Source organism: Nyctibius grandis, chromosome 1, assembly GCF_013368605.1.
Source record: "Nyctibius grandis isolate bNycGra1 chromosome 1, bNycGra1.pri, whole genome shotgun sequence".
NCBI lineage: Eukaryota > Metazoa > Chordata > Aves > Nyctibiiformes > Nyctibiidae > Nyctibius > Nyctibius grandis.
The window spans coordinates 69,267,429-69,286,688 of NC_090658.1; the positions used below are offsets into that span (position 1 = coordinate 69,267,429).

The 19,260-nt window shown below is 40.7% G+C and overlaps 1 protein-coding gene across 1 annotated transcript in view; it reads left to right on the forward strand.

Moving 5' to 3' along the window:
- LOC137660957 (vesicular inhibitory amino acid transporter-like) overlaps positions 1-18,926 on the forward strand; it is a 90,336-nt gene extending 71,410 nt beyond the window's left edge. Inside the window, exons 6-7 of the mRNA XM_068396202.1 lie at positions 18,591-18,711; positions 18,816-18,926. Coding sequence (XP_068252303.1) covers positions 18,591-18,711; positions 18,816-18,926 — 232 coding nt within the window. The remainder of the gene's footprint in view (positions 1-18,590; positions 18,712-18,815) is intronic.
- The last annotated feature ends 334 nt before the right edge of the window (positions 18,927-19,260 follow it).

Sequence of the window (19,260 nt, forward strand, 5' to 3'; positions counted from 1 at the left end):
TGCTCCCAGGCCCTCAGTCCTTACTGGACGTCCAGCTCCACAACAGAAAAAAAGCCAAAAGCCCATTGCTCAGGCTGTTGCTCTGCCCTCATCTTCCTGCAGCCTTCCCAGCTTCTGCTGTTTGCTGCCGTTTCATTTTCTTCCAACCCTCCAGAAAACCTGCTTTTTTCTTTTCTTCCAGCTCTCAGTTATTTATGGTGTCCTATCTATTTTCATCCTTCAGAAGACTCTTGCGAACATCTCTGTCTCTCACTCCCAAGTACCTTACAATTCCTAGTACAAAAATGTGTGTATGAGAGCACATACTTCTTAAATCACTGATGCTTGTGTGCTTTTAATTGTTCTGTACATTTAATTCTTCCTTTCTGTATATCTAACTCTCTCTTTTCTCTGTAGTTCTTGGGGAATATCTCATTTTTTATGAGGTCCGCACCAAGGACTACTTATTCTAGTTCAGATCAGCTGATTCTTGCTAATTACTTAAGGGTAAGTGATCATGTAAGAAACACTTGGAAAGAAGCACAGATGAATTCTAGACCCCAAATGAATATTTCAGAATATTATAATTGAGCAATGTACATTTGTGACTTATCAATCCTAGTAATTATGCAAGTGCCAAAGGTAGATCCTTTTACATAAAAAAGGCTACTACAAATGTTACACTTGTTTCATTTAAAAATAGTTGAGGAAATACCTGTTCTTTGGACCGCATACAAAGAATGAGAAACCTCTAAGGAAGAGGTAAGTTGCAAAAACAAAATTCCTGTACTGAGAATTAACTGCTCTTACAGAGATTCAGACTGGAATAATAAGGTCATTAATGCTATCTTTCTTTTGTTTCTATGCTTTGTGGGTTTGTGTTTTTATACATATTTGCACAGTACCTAACTGTAAGTGGGTGCTTCTATAAAACAGTTCACTATTAATAATGGATAGCTGAGGTGAGGCCGATGTAGAGAGAAGAAATTATAAACAACTCATGCAGCTAATATGTCGACTATTAATTAACATGAGTGATTCATTCATTTCTATATCCAGACATAAGGCTAGACGAAAAGATGAAAGGGCAATTTAGAAAAAGACTGTAACTTGCATAGTTATCAGCCGCAGTATCTGAGACCTCAAATAATGTCCTAATTACAGCTCGTCTGAAAGGTATCAGGGCCTTATCCTCTACAGGAAGTATTAATGGAAAACTACTTGCTTTTCAAAGCCAACAAGCCCATCAGCAGGTTCCATATCAGCTCCCACCAGACATATATCTTTTTACACATGGGTGGTCTGTCACATGGTGATTGACTCAATCTTGACAAGAAAAGGGATAGAAAAATTATCACTTTGTGCAGATATGACCACTTTTGACTTTGGCAGGTGAGGCAGTCTGGATTGCCCAACACCGACCTAATTGCAAAAGATAATATTTTCTTCAATTCTTCCATTTTGATAAGCACCAGCCAACACATCTATCCTTTCTCTGTTAACTAATCCCCTCTCAGATTACGACTTCTGCCATATTTTGTCCGTTGGGACCAGCCATATAGGTAACACTTTTATTCAGTAGTACTGCATGCTACTGAGTATTCCTTTGCATAGCAAACTAGTGCTGAGTAGCACTTTGCTACATGAATGCAGCTGCTTGTAGCTAAGGTACTTCCCATTGTAAGCAAGTACATCACACTTCTGCCCTTTTACTAAGGTGATATGTATGATCAAAGACAAATGAAAAACTGTTCTGCCAGGATACTGGCACCCTGGATTATAAGCAGAAATAGTGATGTGCAGGTGGTTTGAATACCAAGACCCGAGCAAGCTTAAAAAAAATAAATATCTTTGCCCAGGATTAGGATGTTGACAAAGTTACCTAGCATGATAGTTCCTGGGACCATGGGATCCAAGTCAATATTCAAATCTCCTCAAACAATAAGTTTGATGGCATTCTTCCTCCCATCCTGATGGTCATTAACCATTTGATTGAAGTGTTCAATAAAGTGGTGTAGCTTATTACACAGATTAATTTTAAACTTGCTCAGTCTTGATTCTCTTGCAAAGGAAGCAATCTTTATTCTTGCCTTTTGAACACAGAATTCATCTGAGACCAAAAGCAGTAGGTACTGCTACACCAAATGGGGCCAATGCTTATTCGCATTTATTTATTTACAAAACAGATGCTTTCCAAAAGTAAGGTAGAAGAAGGAATACAAGGAACTAGTTATCAGATCAGTCTCTAGGCTATGTTTTAAAATACCTTTCAGTGTACCTGAATGTCACTGAAGCTGGAAAAAAATAATAAATCAACCACTACAGCCTCACTTGAATAGTAAAGGATTGGCAGATGTGGAATTTGAATATTCAATAACTACTAAGCAGAAACATTAAGTCTCTCAGTGTGGGACTTTTTTTTTGTTTGTGTTAATTATACTAATTAGAATTAGAACCTCCACCACTCCAATTTCGTGCAGCTGTGTGGTGCTAGCTGCTATTGTTAGCACTCACGGAAAATACTCCAACAGAGGGCACCAAGAAAATTACTTACAATCTGAACACCCACACGATCCTGTCACATTGGAAAGACTGCAGACAGCATAACTAATAAAATTATTGCGCTATTTTGAAAGAATAATAGCATGTTTGAAGAGACCATATTAACCCTGTTGTAAAGTATTGATTGCACGCTGTAGTAAAGGAAATGAAACAACAAAGACATAGTGTTTTAATTCTTTTCCTGTTTGCTCTTGCTAGTTTTACTCTATTTCAGTTCACACCTATATTTGAGAACACAGAAAATGTATCATCACCTATGGTTCACAAAGACAGTTTTATTTTCATAGACACTCTTTCAGCAACTTGATGCTTTTAAGATTGTACTTCAATTCAAGCAAACGGTTGTGAATATGAAAGAAATCCCTGTCTAAAACTGCTTGAATCCTGTTTGTTGTGTTTACTTCTGTGTAAAAAAAAAAAGTCAAAAAAAATATCAAAAGATGTCAGCTGATTGGCTTCGGATATTTTGGTTTAATGTGTTCCCCCAAAAAAGGGGTAATTACCATTTCAGTCTCTAAGGAAATGCATTAATGCCATACCAGTGCATTACAAATGAGCAAAACAAGTAGTATGTCTTTTGTAACAATTTGCTGTTGTTTTGAAAGCACATCTGTGTGCATACATCTAACGATACAATGTCACTGTATAAAGCTGTTCTAGAAGAGGCTGAGGCAAATATTTAGGATGATTTTAAGATTTAATATTTTCACAGCATTTAAAGCACTGGTCCTCTCATTAAAATAATCAGATTCAGTTAGTTCTACTAGATTTGTTTAAACTTGATAAAAGATATTTTCTTATTCTGTGCTAAACTGTAAGTTTAAAGGCAAGAGGACAGCTGAATTAACAGAGAATGATGGACATTGCAAACATCATCTTTTATATACACCAACATATAAAAATCAGTTATCACTCTTTTCTATGGTAAATGAACATCATTTGTAATCATTCACTGAGGTGATCTAGTACATATGAAATCCCTTCACCTTTTTTTTTCTCAAATGGTGCTTTTAAGAGCATGATTCCTGTAATTGCATTTCCTTCCTTTTCTATGAGAGTATCTGTAAAGACATTTGGCATCTCATCAGCAAAAACAGCAGATGGAGAAAGGCCTTCCTACGTGCTCTGTCAAGGGAATTGCAAGTTTAAGTGGAGTTTTAATAGACATCAAGGATTTAGTGACATGCCAAAGATTGCATGCCTTCACTGTACCTATTATTTGTGCCTTTCTCTTTTAATAGAAATGAAAACAATTACTGTGCAGAAAAGATATAACTTCTCTTCGAGAGTATCATACCATATGGTATGGGGGATGTATAGCTGACAAAAAGAATGCAAAAATGAAGGACATACACTTCAGATGATGCTAGTTGAACTAAATTTATGTTTCAAATTTTAACCAAACTGATAGAAAAATTTACAAATAGCAAAAAACTTCATATGCTAATAGTAATTCAAATAAGACATAAAAATACTTGTTACTGAGTTTGGTTTTATATAAAAAACGCCTTGGGGACCAAAGAACATTTCAACAGACAACACTGTAATTGTAAGACTGAAAATCAACAGAGTTTTTCCAAATAACAGTCTTGTTATCACATGATAGCACATGAAATTGCAAACAGAGCAAATATTTCTTCGTTACTGAGAAAAGAGATTTTACTGATAGGACATGATGTTCACAGATGAGACATGAAGATATTTGTACTGGCCATTCAAGGAGGAAAAAAACCCCTTTTGGTAGGAGAGCAAATTCACAGCCGGTATCTTGCATATTTCTCAGGGAGCCATTAAAAAAAAGCTGTATCTGATGAGTTAAACCCTCAGCAAACTTACCAAAAAACCCTCAGCTATCCTGAATTTGCACTTTTTGTAACTAAATGTGCTCCCAGGAATCTGTTTAATGTTCTCAAAATCCTACAGTACATGAAAGCAGTGTCAAAATTCTCCACCAGGCATATATGTGAATGTTTGGGCTTGCACAGATTCTAGAGCTGGATGGAAAGATTTTGTGAAGGACCTTCAATGACCCAAACTCTTTCAATCTTTCATGGTATGAGTTCCCTCTTTGTCTCGGAGGACAGAAGGAATGGCTGTCATGGTCCAGAATTCATCGTGGAAATACAGAAATAACAGAGCTCAGCGTTAGGTAGACCTTCATTGACGTGGAGAGAATATTCACATCCTTGCAGCAAATGTTATATGTAGAAAATGGGAAAAAAAGAGGAAAAAAAAGGATGAAATAAGATTTGGGGACTTTGGGAAAGGAATAGCATTGAAATATTAGTTACTGTGTTACAAAAGCACAGGGGACTTGTACCAAGAACACTGCAGCTGCAGCAAGATTTCTTGAATCAGGTTTCAGACAGCTCAGTATCTGGGTGCACAGGGGAGAAACATGAGCTATTAATTGCAATATTAATCATATACTGCCACCGTAGTAGTGCAAGGTAGCACTTCACTGCATGCTCACAAAGACCAAATGTCCCCCCACTAATTTCTGCAACTGCTGAACTCCTTGCACCAGGCCTCTACAGAACCTTATTTTCAGGGGGAAAACAAAAAAAAACCACAAACCAAAAGTGTATTTCATTTGGGCTGCCTGAGCAGATCCCTGACCAAAATTCACCACAGTCACATAAACCTAAACTCACTTTCTGAGTACTGCCGTATGACCAAACGCCAGGCATAGGACATGAAGAAAGATCCTGAGGAGTTTCTCTGGTCACCTTTCCTCTGCATGTTTTTTCCTGCCTTCTATTTCTCTTTGATCACAGAAGTATTCCTGCCATGACCTCATCCCCTCCCTCACCAAAACTGGCTGTCCTCAGACAGCCGTGTTCCCAGACAACATGCTCCTTTTTCTATTCCCACCGCAGAACGCGGGTTTAATTTTGGCTTCCTTGAAACAGGAATGTGCTAAGAAACCAATCATTAACAGTATCATCTCCTCATTTACATCTCCAGTTTACCCCTTCCCAAAATAGTACTAAAGCATTTTATGATCTATAATCCTCCTAATCTGCATCTGTGAAAATCTCTTCCAATACTTAGTGTGCAAAATAACCACTATGTCATTCACTGTCACATGCTCAGGCCGCTCCCCCAGCTATTCCCTCTGAACTCACTGAATTTTATACCCATGCAAGAAGATTCTCAAAAAACTCACAGCATATCCCATCAGTTTCAAAGAGGCACCAAAGCACTGAAATGAATGTGACCAGCCCCAGGTATCATCAGCTAAGATCCCTTTCCCCAGTCAAACAAATGCAAAATATAACCTCTCTTCTTTTCAAACAAGGGACACTCAGAGTAGCTGGAAGGCTCAGGTGATTGGAAACAAAATATTAAGGCATTTATCTATGAAACACAGTTCAAATTCAGATCAATCTTAAATGAAAATCACTACCATGTGATGACAGCTCAATGAAAGCTGGTGTTCTCAGACATCCAGATCACAGAAACTGCCGTTACAGTGGTGTGTAACTTCAGCAAAGGCAAAGGACTGCACAGCCTGGGTAACTAAAATAACCTCTAGCATCCTGAATGTTTTCCTGGCCATGTAGATCAGGGCTGAAATACATTGGCAGGGTAGCTCACGGAAAGTTGCATTTTTACTAGTTGTGTTGTATCTGTACTGGGGATAAACAGAGGGCTTTCAGTCTCCCAGGGCTGTCAATCTGTCATCTTTCACACACACAGAGAACAGGTTTTGCTTTTTAAAAGAAAGAACACTGTGAACAGAAACTCATCATTAATCAAGGCTTATTTCTCCACGTGAAAAAAAAAAGCAGAGTCAAGTCACCATCTCCACATTTGGAACTCTATTCCACTTCACAAGCTGTGGATAAAGAATATAAAGTAAAATCAGAAAGTTTGTCCTTAGAGAAAGGAAAAAGAAACACTTAAGTCTCTGTGTGGGATATGCTGGTCTGTGGAAGCTGAATAAACTGGTACAATACACAATGCTATGACTCACAGTGCCGGATGGAAGAGCACTGTATGATATCCATCAAGCATTCACTTCAAGACAATCCTTAAAACTTTGAACACAGCAGGATGAGAAGATCACAAACCTCTCTGGAATCCGTGCATGCTGTTAGGCACTCTACCTGCATTATAGCAACCGTGGTTAGAAAAACCCCTTCATGTGCTAACCTGAAATAAATTAGTGAGACTGCTTACAATTTATGACAGGATAGGAGGTAGGCTTCCACTTTGTGATCCCGAAGACTTGTCGAAGTACTCTTTGTTAGCATAAGCCAATAGAATAACCTATCTTCTCTAGGTGTTAAAAATGCAGATTTCATTGTAAATCAGGCATGACTCAAATTCCTGACATCTGATGATAAAAAAATTACAGTAAAAATAATTTTAACTTAAGTGCTTACTAACAATATATTTTTAATCATTTTATTACTGACAACCCCCTCTGAGATCTGTAGTATATAGATAAAACAATAATTAGTGTAGGCAAAAGCAAAGACTAATTTAGAGAGATATTGTCATGAACAATTTTTGGAACTTGAAGCTTGACACATTTTCAAAATTAAATTGATTAGTCATTTAAATCCTTTATGAGGCAAAGTGTTGGTTAAAGACCTGGACTCTTCAAAAATAAAGACTGAATGGCTTTTTAGACCTTTGCTTTAGTTGAGCACAAGTGTGGTCACTTAACAGAGGGTATCATTGGATGACACTATTACTGACTGTGTTACACAGAAAGCCAACAAATGATCCCTTCTAGGGGCCTTAAAAGCTAAATCTTGAAATCTTGTCAATTTTTATGGATACTTTCTATTTTTACTGGTTTGGGTGTTTTAATAAACATTTTTCTCTTCCAAATGGTTTGAAAATGCCCTCAGAAAGGTGGTGGGGAGGGAAGTTATGAGATCTGGCCCAATCTAGCAAGTCATTATCATCAAGCGTGATGAATGAGGCCCTGATTTCATTGGGCCTATTCACAGTACCACATGGAGAGCCAGTGGAGCTGGACAGGGCTCACATTGATTGTATAAAGAAAACAGCCAAAAAACTAGACCTGAAGTGCTATAAAATACATCATGTGAGCACATTGAAAAATAGGGGGAACATATACTCTCTAATCTCTCAGGTACAATAATTTGTAGATTTTATTCATAACCTCAAATGTAAAAATGTAGGCAGAAGTGAGATTTTAAGCAGACTATGCTCCTTATTAAATGAAATGTTTAGCAATTTGGAATTAATAATTCTAATCATAAATGCCAGGCAGCCACTTTTGAACTGCTACCATAGCTAATTACTCCAGTGGGAAAGGAAACAGGAGAAAGGGCATTTCAGCTGTGCAATGACAGGTTCTCTCTGAATCTATATTTTGTCCAAATAAAACCTGTAGTCAGATGGAGTTTGTGGGAATCTTAACCCTTCATCTGTAGGAACCGCAGGGTTTCTGATAATTGTTGTCTTTTCCTTCCTGCTGAATAAACTAGTGATTTTCTCCAAGACTAACATAACTTATATTTATAATTTTCTTCTTTTGCTTCATCATTGTCTGTAATCTCCTCTAGGAAAATTATTTAATTATATTGTTGTTTCAGTGGTGCTACCACTAGTGCTATCATTATAGTGGTGTCACATAATCAGCAGTCATTAAGTGCTGGCATTCAGGTGGGCACTGTAAGAGGAGTAAACAACTAGTCACTGCCTCTCATTGGGACACCAAAAATTAGACAAATGTGCCAAATTATTGTGAATGGCACCTAGAAAGTATTTTGGAATTTCCTGGAGACCCAAGTCTTGCTGACTTAGAAAGCCTCAAGATCAGGTCCACTAGAAGTTACTATGATACAATTTTTTGGGTCAGGTTCATTCTTAAACATCTCCCTGAGGTGTCTGAGCCCAGAAGTGAACCCTGCCCTTCTCTGGAGGATAAGCAGCCAAGAGGGAAGAGAAATAGACTGGAATGTGGAGAAAAACAGGCTGAGATCCTACAGGTTGCCCCACATCTCCTAGGGCAGTTTTGACTTAGGAAGATAATAAGCTACTCAAACCCAAGCCTGAGGTGAAAAATGGCCAGTATTTTAGACAGGAACACCACTTTGCAAACTGTATTGATGCTACTACTGCTATCAGTACTATAAGGATGTAGGGTTCCTGTTTGTATCTGAAATGCCCCTACCCAGAAGAGATGGCAGTTCAAACCAGGATGGAATAATGCAGAGTGCAACAATAAGATGTATTGATCCAGTCATTGATCATGGAGAAACTACCTTCTTGTAGGCTAAAGGAAGATTCATAAACATGTTTCAATCTGCAAGCAAATATTGCTGAGAACCTGAAGACTGTGATTTGTTTGAGGGAAGTGGCATCTGGAAGGAGTTAGGCAAAACAAAGGAAGTGGGCTTATTTACAGCACATAAAAGGATGGTAATGTAAGATAATATATTTTTCACAGCTGATGAAGGTTGACATTGCGTTTGCCATAAGTATTCTTGAACTATTCTTCTGTCCCCTAGTCTGTCATTGTTGAGATAAAACGGACAGTAATACAGCTCAGCTGAGTAAGCAGTAGCCACGATAATAAAGAATCACCCTAGTACAGACAGAAAAAAATGCAGCCAAGTTCATTATAAAAGCTGCCAGATTATTCTACATAAAATGTGAAGACATTTTACTTGGACCTGCATTAAAATGAAAAGAATTTAAGAATCCAGTGGAGATATGTTTTTAAAACTAAAATGAACAATCGGGCCAGGCAAAACATTTTTCTTACATAAATGGCTGTATGAACTTTCTTTTCAGGAAACAACAAATTCTGTAACAAGCTTCCAGGTAAATTGCACTAATTCTGCTTTACAAAGTTTTTACTTTCCAACACATTACAGAATCTAATAAAATTATTATTAAATGTATTACAGTATCCTGTCCCAGATAGCATTGTCTTTCACAATGCTGCTTTCTCTAACTTTTCTGATTTGTTCCTATAAACTTACTCTAGAGAAAGAAGAAATATTCCAGGCATTACACAACTGGATATAAGAAATTCAAGTTTTAAATTTAGAACTAAAAAAAGAGAAAAAAAGAATAGAATAACTTTACACATAGCTCCAACATCCTGACATACAGGAATTCAGAGTGAGTCACTTGCCATCCGGCAAAGACAGAGTATAGTAATTCAACTGCTGATAAACTCTTTGGGTAGAAGTTAACCTACTTTATAAGATATATACACATCTATTCTTGGAGTAGGTAGCCATTTCCATTTTAGTAGCTTATTTTAAAAACTGGAAATTGAAAAGAGTACTTCAGCTCTGAAATGAAGGAACATGAAAGTGGAAACTTAAGGCTTTATGGTAGATATCCAAAAGTCACACTGAAATCTTGGAGTTAAAGTACACCGAACTGAGGTAGTAATATTCTAAGAGCAACCAGAAAATAGCTGTCGGACCCCAGAGACAAAGTCTTTCTGAGTTTATCATCTGACGAGACTTTCCATTTTGGAAGAGAAGTTCAATAGCGGCTTACAAAACACTGTTCTAATAGAGAAAGCTTTTGTGGAATGACAGGAGCAATCACTATACCACACATCAGTTATGACTTGCGAGTCTGCTGAGTATGTATTAATGTGGCTTGATTAATTTCCCTTGCGGATGAAATCTGCCTAAAACTATAGACAAGATGGCACCCATGAATTTTTAGCAATTGTTTCTGCAAACGTATCTTCAGAGCATTAACAATTCTTCGGTTTTAAGTAAGATGAAGAAATAATTCAGCATCTATTCCTCCTTTCTTTGAGGGGTCATATATCCCTACCCCAGCCAACAAATTGACATGGTAGGGTGAAGAAGAGAGGGCTATATTCTATTTAGCATCTTTCCCTGCCCTATTGCAGGTAAAGCCAGAAAACCTCTTCCAGATGTGACCTTTCCTTTTCAGGTGGGCTGTCACTGATCAGCAGCGTAGTTATAGGTATGAAGTGCACATACCTGGGCCCTAGTTTTGCTTTCAGTTGGTAGTCAGTGAGATTGCAAAAATAAATACGGGTATGGAATCTCTATGGGTAAAGATCAGGAGGAAGGTCGGCAGGGCAGACATTACGGTGGGAGTCTGTTACAGACCACCCAACCAGGATGAGCAGGCGGATGAGGCGTTTTACAAGTGGCTGTCAGAAGCCGCCCGGTTGCCGGCCCTTGCACTCGTGGGCGACTTCAACTTGCCGGATGTCTGCTGGAAATACAACATGGCAGAGAGGAAGCAATCTAGGAGGTTCCTCGAATGTGTGGGGGACAACTTCCTCATGCAAGTGGTAAATGAGCCCACTAGAGGAGGGGCCCTGCTTGACCTGTTGTTTGTGAACAGAGAAGGACTAGTGGGAGATGTGAGGGTCAGTGGCCGTCTTGGGAACAGCGACCATGAAATGTTAGAGTTTTCCATAGTGGGGGAAGTAAGGAGGGGCAAGAGTAGAACTTCTGCCTTAGATTTCTGCCGGGCAGACTTTAGCCTGTTTAAGAGGTTGGTGGACAGAGTCCCTTGGGTGTTGGTCCTGAAGGAGCAAAGGAGTTCAGGAAGGCTGGACGTGCTTTAAAAGGAATTGCTAAATATTCAGGAGCAGACTGTCCCAGTGTGTAGGAAGACAAGCCATCGGGGAAAAAGACCGGCCTGGTTAAACAGAGAACTTAGGCTAGACCTTAAGGAAAAAAAGAGAGCCTATTTGCTCTGGAAGAAGGGTCGGGTAACTTGGGAGGTCTATAGGGATGTTGCCAGGTTGTGCAGGGAGAAGATTAGAAGGGCCAAAGCTCAATTAGAGCTTGATTTGGCTGCTACAGTCAAAGATAACAAAAAAAGTTTCTACAAATACATTAACAGCAAAAGGAGGGTCAAGGAGAGCCTCCACCACCACTTACTGAATGAGGAGGGTAGTGTAGTGTCAGGGGATGAGGAAAAGGCAGAGGTGCTCAATGCCTTCTTTGCCTCGGTCTTTAATGTCAGGACCAGTTGTCCTCAGGAGACTCGGCCCCCAGAGCCTGAAGTTAGGGACGGGGGGCTGTGTGAACCCCCGTAATCCAGGAGGAGATGGTTAGTGACCTGCTGTGCCAATTGGACACCCACAAGGCTATGGGCCCAGATGGGATTCACCCCAGAGTAATGAAGGAACTGGCAAATGAACTTGCCAAACCACTCTCGATTATCTACCGGCAGTCCTGGTTAACTGGAGAAGTTCCAGCTGACTGGAAATTAGCAAATGTAACGCCTATCTACAAGAAGGGCCGGAAGGACGATCCAGGGAACTATAGGCCTGTCAGCCTGACCTCGGTGCCAGGCAAGGTGATGGAACAGATCATCCTAAGTGCCATTACATGGCACATGCAGGACAATCGGGGCATCGGGGCCAGCCAACAAGGATTCATGAAAGGCAGGTCCTGCTTGACCAACCTGATCTTCTTCTATGACCAAGTGACCCGCTTAGTAGATGAGGGCAGGGCTGTAGATGTAGTCTATCTAGACTTCAGTAAGGCATTCGACACTGTCTCCCACAGCATCCTCCTAGACAAACTGTCTGCCCGGGGTTTGGATGGGTGGACTCTTAAATGGGTTAAAAACTGGCTGGATGGCCGAGCCCAGAGAGTGGTGGTGAATGGGGCAAAGTCCAACCAGTGAACGGTCACTAGTGGTGTTCCCCAGGGCTCTGTTCTGGGGCTGGTACTGTTCAATATCTTTATCGATGATCTAGACGTAGGAATTGAGTGCACCCTCAGTAAATTTGCAGATGACACCAAGCTGGGTGGGAGTGTTGATCTGCTGGAGGTTAGGAAGGCCCTACAGAGGGATTTGGACAGGTTAGATAGATGGGCCCAGACCAACGGCATGAGGTTCAACAAGAACAAGTGCCGGGTCTTACACTTTGGCCACAACAACCCCCTGCAGCGCTACAGGCTGGGGGAAGAGTGGTTAGAAAGCGGCCCGGCGGAAAGAGACCTGGGGGTGCTGATCGACAGCCGGCTAAACATGAGCCAGCAGTGTGCCCAGGTGGCCAAGAAGGCCAATGGCATCCTGGCCTCTAGTAGGAATAGTGTAGCCAGCTGGTCTAGGGAAGTGATCGTCCCTCTGTACTCGGCACTGGTGAGGCCGCATCTTGAGTACTGTGTTCAGTTCTGGGCCCCGCACTTCAAGAAAGATGTTGAGGTGTTGGAGCGAATCCAGAGGAGGGCGACCAAGCTAGTGAAGGGTCTGGAGGGTATGACCTATGACGAATGGCTGAGGGAGCTGGGGTTGTTTAGCCTGGAGAAGAGGAGGCTCCGAGGTGACCTTATTGCAGTCTACAACTACCTGAAGGGAGGTTGTAGTGAAGTGGGAGTCGGCCTCTTCTCCCAGGCAACTAGCGATAAGACAAGAGGACATAGCCTCAAGCTTCACCAGGGGAGGTTCAGGTTGGACATTAGGAAGAATTTCTTCTCAGAAAGGGTCATTAGACATTGGAATGGGCTGCCCAGGGAGGTGGTGGAGTCACCATCTCTGGATGTGTTTAAGAAAAGACTGGACATGGCACTTAGTGCCATGGTCTAGTTGACATGGTGGTGTCAGGGCAATGGTTGGACTCGATGATCCCAGAGGTCTCTCCAACCTGATTGATTCTGTGATTCTGTGATTCTGTATAGTGCTGGACTTGAACTGTCTTTAATCATATTCTTGTTCCCTTGAGTACGGACTGATTGATTGCAGATTCCAATTTTCATTCCTGGCTATCATGAAAATTTGTGAAGGCAAGGTTGAATCATATACTGGACTTCTTGAGCCTCTTTCTTATTCAAATCATAGCCATCTTTTGGTTAATAGCAAGAACCTGAAAAGATTCCTTTTTAATGGATAAATGCACCAGAGGAATAGGTAATGTTTTTTATATTGTCACTTACTTGTGCTTGTTTATGCTCAGGGTTGTTTTCTTTAGATCATTTTACATTCAGGCAGACTCCTCAGCTACCCTCATATGTATCAATTTCCAATTAACAAGAAGAGGTAGAAACATGTAAGAATTTGGATCTCATAAAAGTATTGAATACATCACCGTAACACCAACAATTATTACAGTGAGAGTAATTGCTCTCCTCCAAGCCAAGCCTAGCTTTCTTTAATTTCAGTAACAGGTTTTGTAGTAATCTCTATCGGACATCTATGTCTGGATAAGCCAAACAAAGTCACTACCAAGCCCAGCAGACCTGCTAAACACTACAGAGCTCTGCGTTACTTGAAAGTAATTTTTGATTTATAAGCCTTATTTATTTCTCTTCAAGGTTTTCTCAAATAGGTCTTCTTTCAGATAAGAGTTCAGCAATGTCTGGTGTTGAAGATCTAATGGTAATCTCAAGAACGCTACTTCCATTAAGGGAGGGAAGACTGAATTCTCAATTTATTGTACTCCTAAATAATTAATTTGCCTCCAAGGCCCCTTAATAAACTGATCACTGGATGTAGCACAACTGGATGTAACAGCACCATGAAAGGTCTCCAGGCTATGGACAACTTGCATGTCATTATTCTCCCTAGATGAATCACACCATTCAAATGAAGTTGTTGAATTTTTTGTTGGTAATGGGGCCAGGGTTTGACATTTACAAATGCATTTCTGATGTCTATTTTGTATGAGATAACTCCTCTGCAACCTCCGAATCACTTAAATCTTGTAAAAAAAAAAAGCCTAGGAAAGAGATATTTAAGTGTTTCCAGGCCTATCACTTGACAATGTTCACAAACTGCGTGCTCTTTAAAGGTTCTCAAGAGGAAATTACCCAGCTCTGCATTTCTTTTTATGTACAAAATATCTCCATGTTGCTTGTGACAATCACAACATGCCAAGACTGGGTAAAAGCTGGATGAGAAGTGCAATGTGATTATGGATCACGTTGATTTTACTTTCAGTTTGTTTCTTTCATCCATTAACTTTTTACAAACATTCTAGTCACTGAATTTTAAATGTGCATGTTTACCCAATTAAGCCAGAAATATATGCAGGTTTGCCTAATAAAGGAACAGAAACAATACTGTGTGATTTATCCTACTGATCACAGCCAACTATTTAGCCCAAAAAGCCGCTGCTAAAATCATCTCTCTAGATGGCCCATCTATATATTATCCTTTTACATCCATTTTTCTGTCAGCTTCTAGTTTTCTCTGCATCAGATTAGCACCTGCAAGACCTCATCCAACTCAGCCATTCTCTACTGTTGGATCTCTTTGTCTGCTCTACTTCAGTGGCAACACACACCCTAAGGACATTGTCCATTTTTTCCCCAATATTTTATGAATCTTTGAAGGGCACACTGAGTGCCCTTTCGGAGCTGTTCCAAAACTTGAACGAACACTTTCAACTGAGTTCAAGCTCAGCTTTAGTGTTGTGGACTTTAAAGCTCTCCATGCTTTCAAACTATTGCAAGCAGCAGGTACAGGTACAATAATGTAAAAAGAATTGGCTAATCGGTACAGAACTGCAATGTACCTCAGCAAGTCCTCAGAAACTTCTTAAGTCTTGTTGGTATCTTCCCCAAAATGGCACAAAATGATGTTTCCTCATATGTTTCTAATGAGGAATACGAGCATTGAGCTGTGACAAATAGCATGGGGGTAGAAGACGACTAGGTAATGTGGGAAGATTACCTATACATACAGCAAATGTGTTGCAAGAACTTGTTTAAAACTAAACAGTTCTGAGGAGTTTAATGCATTCATAATCACCGATAGATACACTGTGCTTCACCTACTAGCTGCCTTCCAAAGAGCAGCTCTCAATGTCCCTTGCTTTAGCCAAATAGTCTTACAGAACAAGAGTCTGTTAAAACAGAGACATTTACAGAACAGTTTCTTTGATGTTTAGACAAACTCAGAGACCAGTTTCTTTCTGGGCTGGACCCTTACATAAGGAATGCACAGTACAATGTAATTTTGAAGGGATGGAATTCAGCAAAACAATTTATTTCAGAACAAGGCCATGCCTCACTCGTTCTTGAAGGCTATTCCCATGCTATATTTCAGTTGTCAACTATTTTGTCTGCTCAAATAAAAAATAAGACAGGATTTGGTCATAATAGGGAATGTGCTCTTTTTTAAAAATCACAGGCTATTTTATCAAAACTGGAGAAATGATAAGCAGACCAAAGTAATATCCCACCTCTGGGTAAAGAATGGAAAGTTCTAGCCTGAAAGGTGGATACTGCTGAGAATGCTGGTCAAGTGAGAACAAGAGGCTCAGGATGGGAAATGCCACACAGCTCTCTGTAATCACAAGAACCTGTCACTCATCCTGGTGACAGAGGGGCTGAAGAACATAAGCAAGAGCTGCAGAGGTTCCCCCGGCGACCGACAGCCACCGGGCAGTTCCCGTGTTGCATGCCCTGTTCCCACCATGTACCACAAGTAGCTGGGTGAATGTGAGGTGCTCCTATTTGGAGCTATTATCCTAGTCCACATGTGCACACGATAGGCAGCAGTGAGTCCCCATCCTTTTTAGATCCTCTGTCTGCCCCACATTTACATCTGAAAAGCAGCTGTATGAAGGGAGACTGTTAAAAAGCATCAGTAACAATCAGCATGGTCTCCTTCTCTCAAGTCCAGGTGTCCATGGTTTGTTAGGACAAGAGCATTGACTGCTGGTTCTCTGTGGAATTAGTATGCTCTACAAAAGCCTCTATGTGCACTAGGCAGTAAAATAATACATTTAATTGAAATCTGCAGTACATTTTACTGAGATTTTTTTTCAGAAGACAAAATACAATGAAGACCCTACTGTGGGCATTGGATAACAGCAAGAAAACCCGAGTCAATAAAATTCTTGATTTTCTCTAGGATCTCTAACCTTGAAGAGCCAGATCTTCAAGGGCTTGGATCTTGCTAAGGCTCATATAATAAGCAAGCACATTTTCACAAAGGAAGCAAAAGTACAGAGGGGTGGAAAGTTGGGTGGGAGCAGCAGGATAATGAGAATCCTTGACTATCTGATCTTTTGGCTACAAAAATTTCATTTAAATCTCTCGAAATCTCCTCGCGCTCTAGGAGAATGGTTAAAGGTTCCTGAAAAAAAAAGAGGGAAGAGGGAAATATTTTTGCTGGTTAGGAATAAGTATTTTACTACAACGTAACTCTATTTTACATACCACGCAAACACCATTTGGAAAATACCATGTTAGATATGAATTCTATCATACAGCTTTGGAGTATTGCTAATTTAAGATATTGTACTATTGCTAGATGATATATTATGCTAGACATCTGTCAGTCATTACAAACAAAATTAAATGATAGCCGGTGTTAAAAAATATGTTATGATGGGCTTAGCAACACACAGAAGTATAATGGGAAAGTTTTAACAGGGAATGCAAAGAGGGTAGAGGCATCTAGTAGAGTTTCAGAAATGAATTTTCTTGAATTTGACAGAGATTTGTTTGACACTTTATTTACAGGTTGTAATTATCAGGATGAAGACTGTACCTTCCTTAAGTTCCAAATGCCCCTTGGGCTGGAGGGAAAGACATTACTGTGGGGTCTCTCCATTTTTCTGCTGTTATATTTGGCTTACATTTAGCATACAAGTTGTTAGCTCAGACAGTTTTAAAAAGATGTGCAGGAGGTAATATAAATATGCTTTGCTCTTAATTGAAAATGCAAAAGACTGTAAAACATTTAGAGCTCTAAAAATGTAAAAGCAGGAACAAAAATAAATCCATTCATGTCACATAACATAAAAATTATCTCAAACCTGATGTGTAATTTTAGGTATTTGTCAGAATGCCAAGTACAGTAGAAGGACATGTAGAGTGAACCACACATAATAGCTCAACAGATACATACCTGGAGGAAAAGTGGGGTCACGTGCACATCTCGCCCATCCCTCTTAAGCTCAAACTCTCCAATCAAGGAAAGAATAGCAATCAAAATCCTCTTTGTTGCTTTTTAATAGGAATGTGAGTAATGGGGAAAGGATGAAATTCCAGGAGGCTCCCACTGGAAAATATAGAAAGTATCTAGGCAAAGCAGGGGTGACTGTATGTCAGTGGGACCCACCACCTCACAGTGAAATGGAGCAGCTGCACATCACCTATCAACCTCTCTCACAGTCCAGACGTGGTGACCTGCAGTGCTGGTCACCAGAAATACCTGTGAGACTGCCATGGAGGTTAAGGGGAAACACGTATCAGTTCTCCTCTCCCCTGCTCTCCCAAACCACTCACTAATTATCTGGCTTAAACTTATTCTTACAGCATTGGCTCTATAGCTCCCAGCGTAAAGGACAGCATCAGATACGCGTGTACTCCCCCACTCCCATAGCAAGATGAATTGGTAAGTCTTTGTCATTAAAAATTTCCACGTAACAAGAAATGGCAATGTAGCCTAATGCATCAGGAGCCGGGCGAGGACACTACTTTCCTTCACCTTGCTCAAAAGAATTTCCTGTGTTTACTTGGACCCAGTACGTGGCCCATCCTTCCTGAAACCGGGTGTCATGACATTCGCCTCACCCAGCTCCCATCCTTCTCAAAGTTCAAACAAAGAGCCAGTGTTCACTGAAGCACATCATTTTATAGTTCACAGTAAGCATGCAAGTTGGTTTTCAGCCACTCCACCCAAATAAAGTACAGGGATTTCCAGGTGTAGAGCTTTTTTAGTAGTGTTGTTTTTGTTTTTGTTTTTTTTTTTGTGTGGGGGGGTGTTAAGTACACATTAGTTTGTATAACAAAGCAAACTGCTGTATTTCACCTTTTTTTTTTTTCCTGTGAAAACGTGAGGGTTTGCAGGGTTTAGAGGCAAACCTATCAATTGCCACACTTTGGCTGGAAAGGATTTTGAATCACAGCAAACCTTTGATGAACCCGGATTGAATTTCGAGTTCGCAATAAAACCTGTGAGTTTCCAGTGGTTTCAGGTTTTGTTGTAATCATTATACAACATCTCTGATTACGACCTGTCATGCAAAAAAGAAAAATTAATAAAAAAACAGGTTAAAAAATTTGGAGGAAATTTTGCTTATTTAAACAGAAATTCCAGCACTGCTGCCTTTATCCTTTATTCCAAATGCTTTTTAGGGTCCTAAGCTCTGGAAGCATACGGACCTCCAGTGCTTTCCGAGACAGAGAACAAGGCCTTTATTATATGGCATACCTGGAGTCTGGACCTGGCGAGAAGATCCTGCTTCACAACCCGCAGGTATCAGAGTCGTACAGCTGCACACAGACCTGTCTGAAAGGTCGGTTATTTATTACACGTGGAAATGACAGCATTAATGGCAATACCGTTTATTACAATTTCAGTTCCGATCAATGAGACTTCACTGGCACGACGAGCCAGACAAATGTTGCCAGAGAGAGCGGAGCAAAGGAAAAACACAAACCCTGGCTCGAAGATACAGCCAGGCTGCTTGATGCACGACGATAACGCAACGCTCGCCGCCCGATCTATAACGCGTTTCTAAGAGCAGGAACAGCCAGCAAATCACACCGGGGCGGCTGGACTTTCCCACTGCAAACCGCGCCCGGGACCCGCCGCCCCCGGCCGTGCTCCCTGTCCCGACCTCCCCACCCCGCCAGCTCAGCCGGCGCCTTCTCCCTTTCGCCCCTCTTCGCCTTCCCCTTCTGCTCCAGAGGCGGCAGGTTCCCCCCGGGCGGGGGGTTGCGAGCGGGGGTCTCGCAGAGCCGGCGGTAGCGGCGCCCGGGCAGTGCTGTGCTGTGCCGTTCCGTGCCGTGCCGTGCCAAGCTG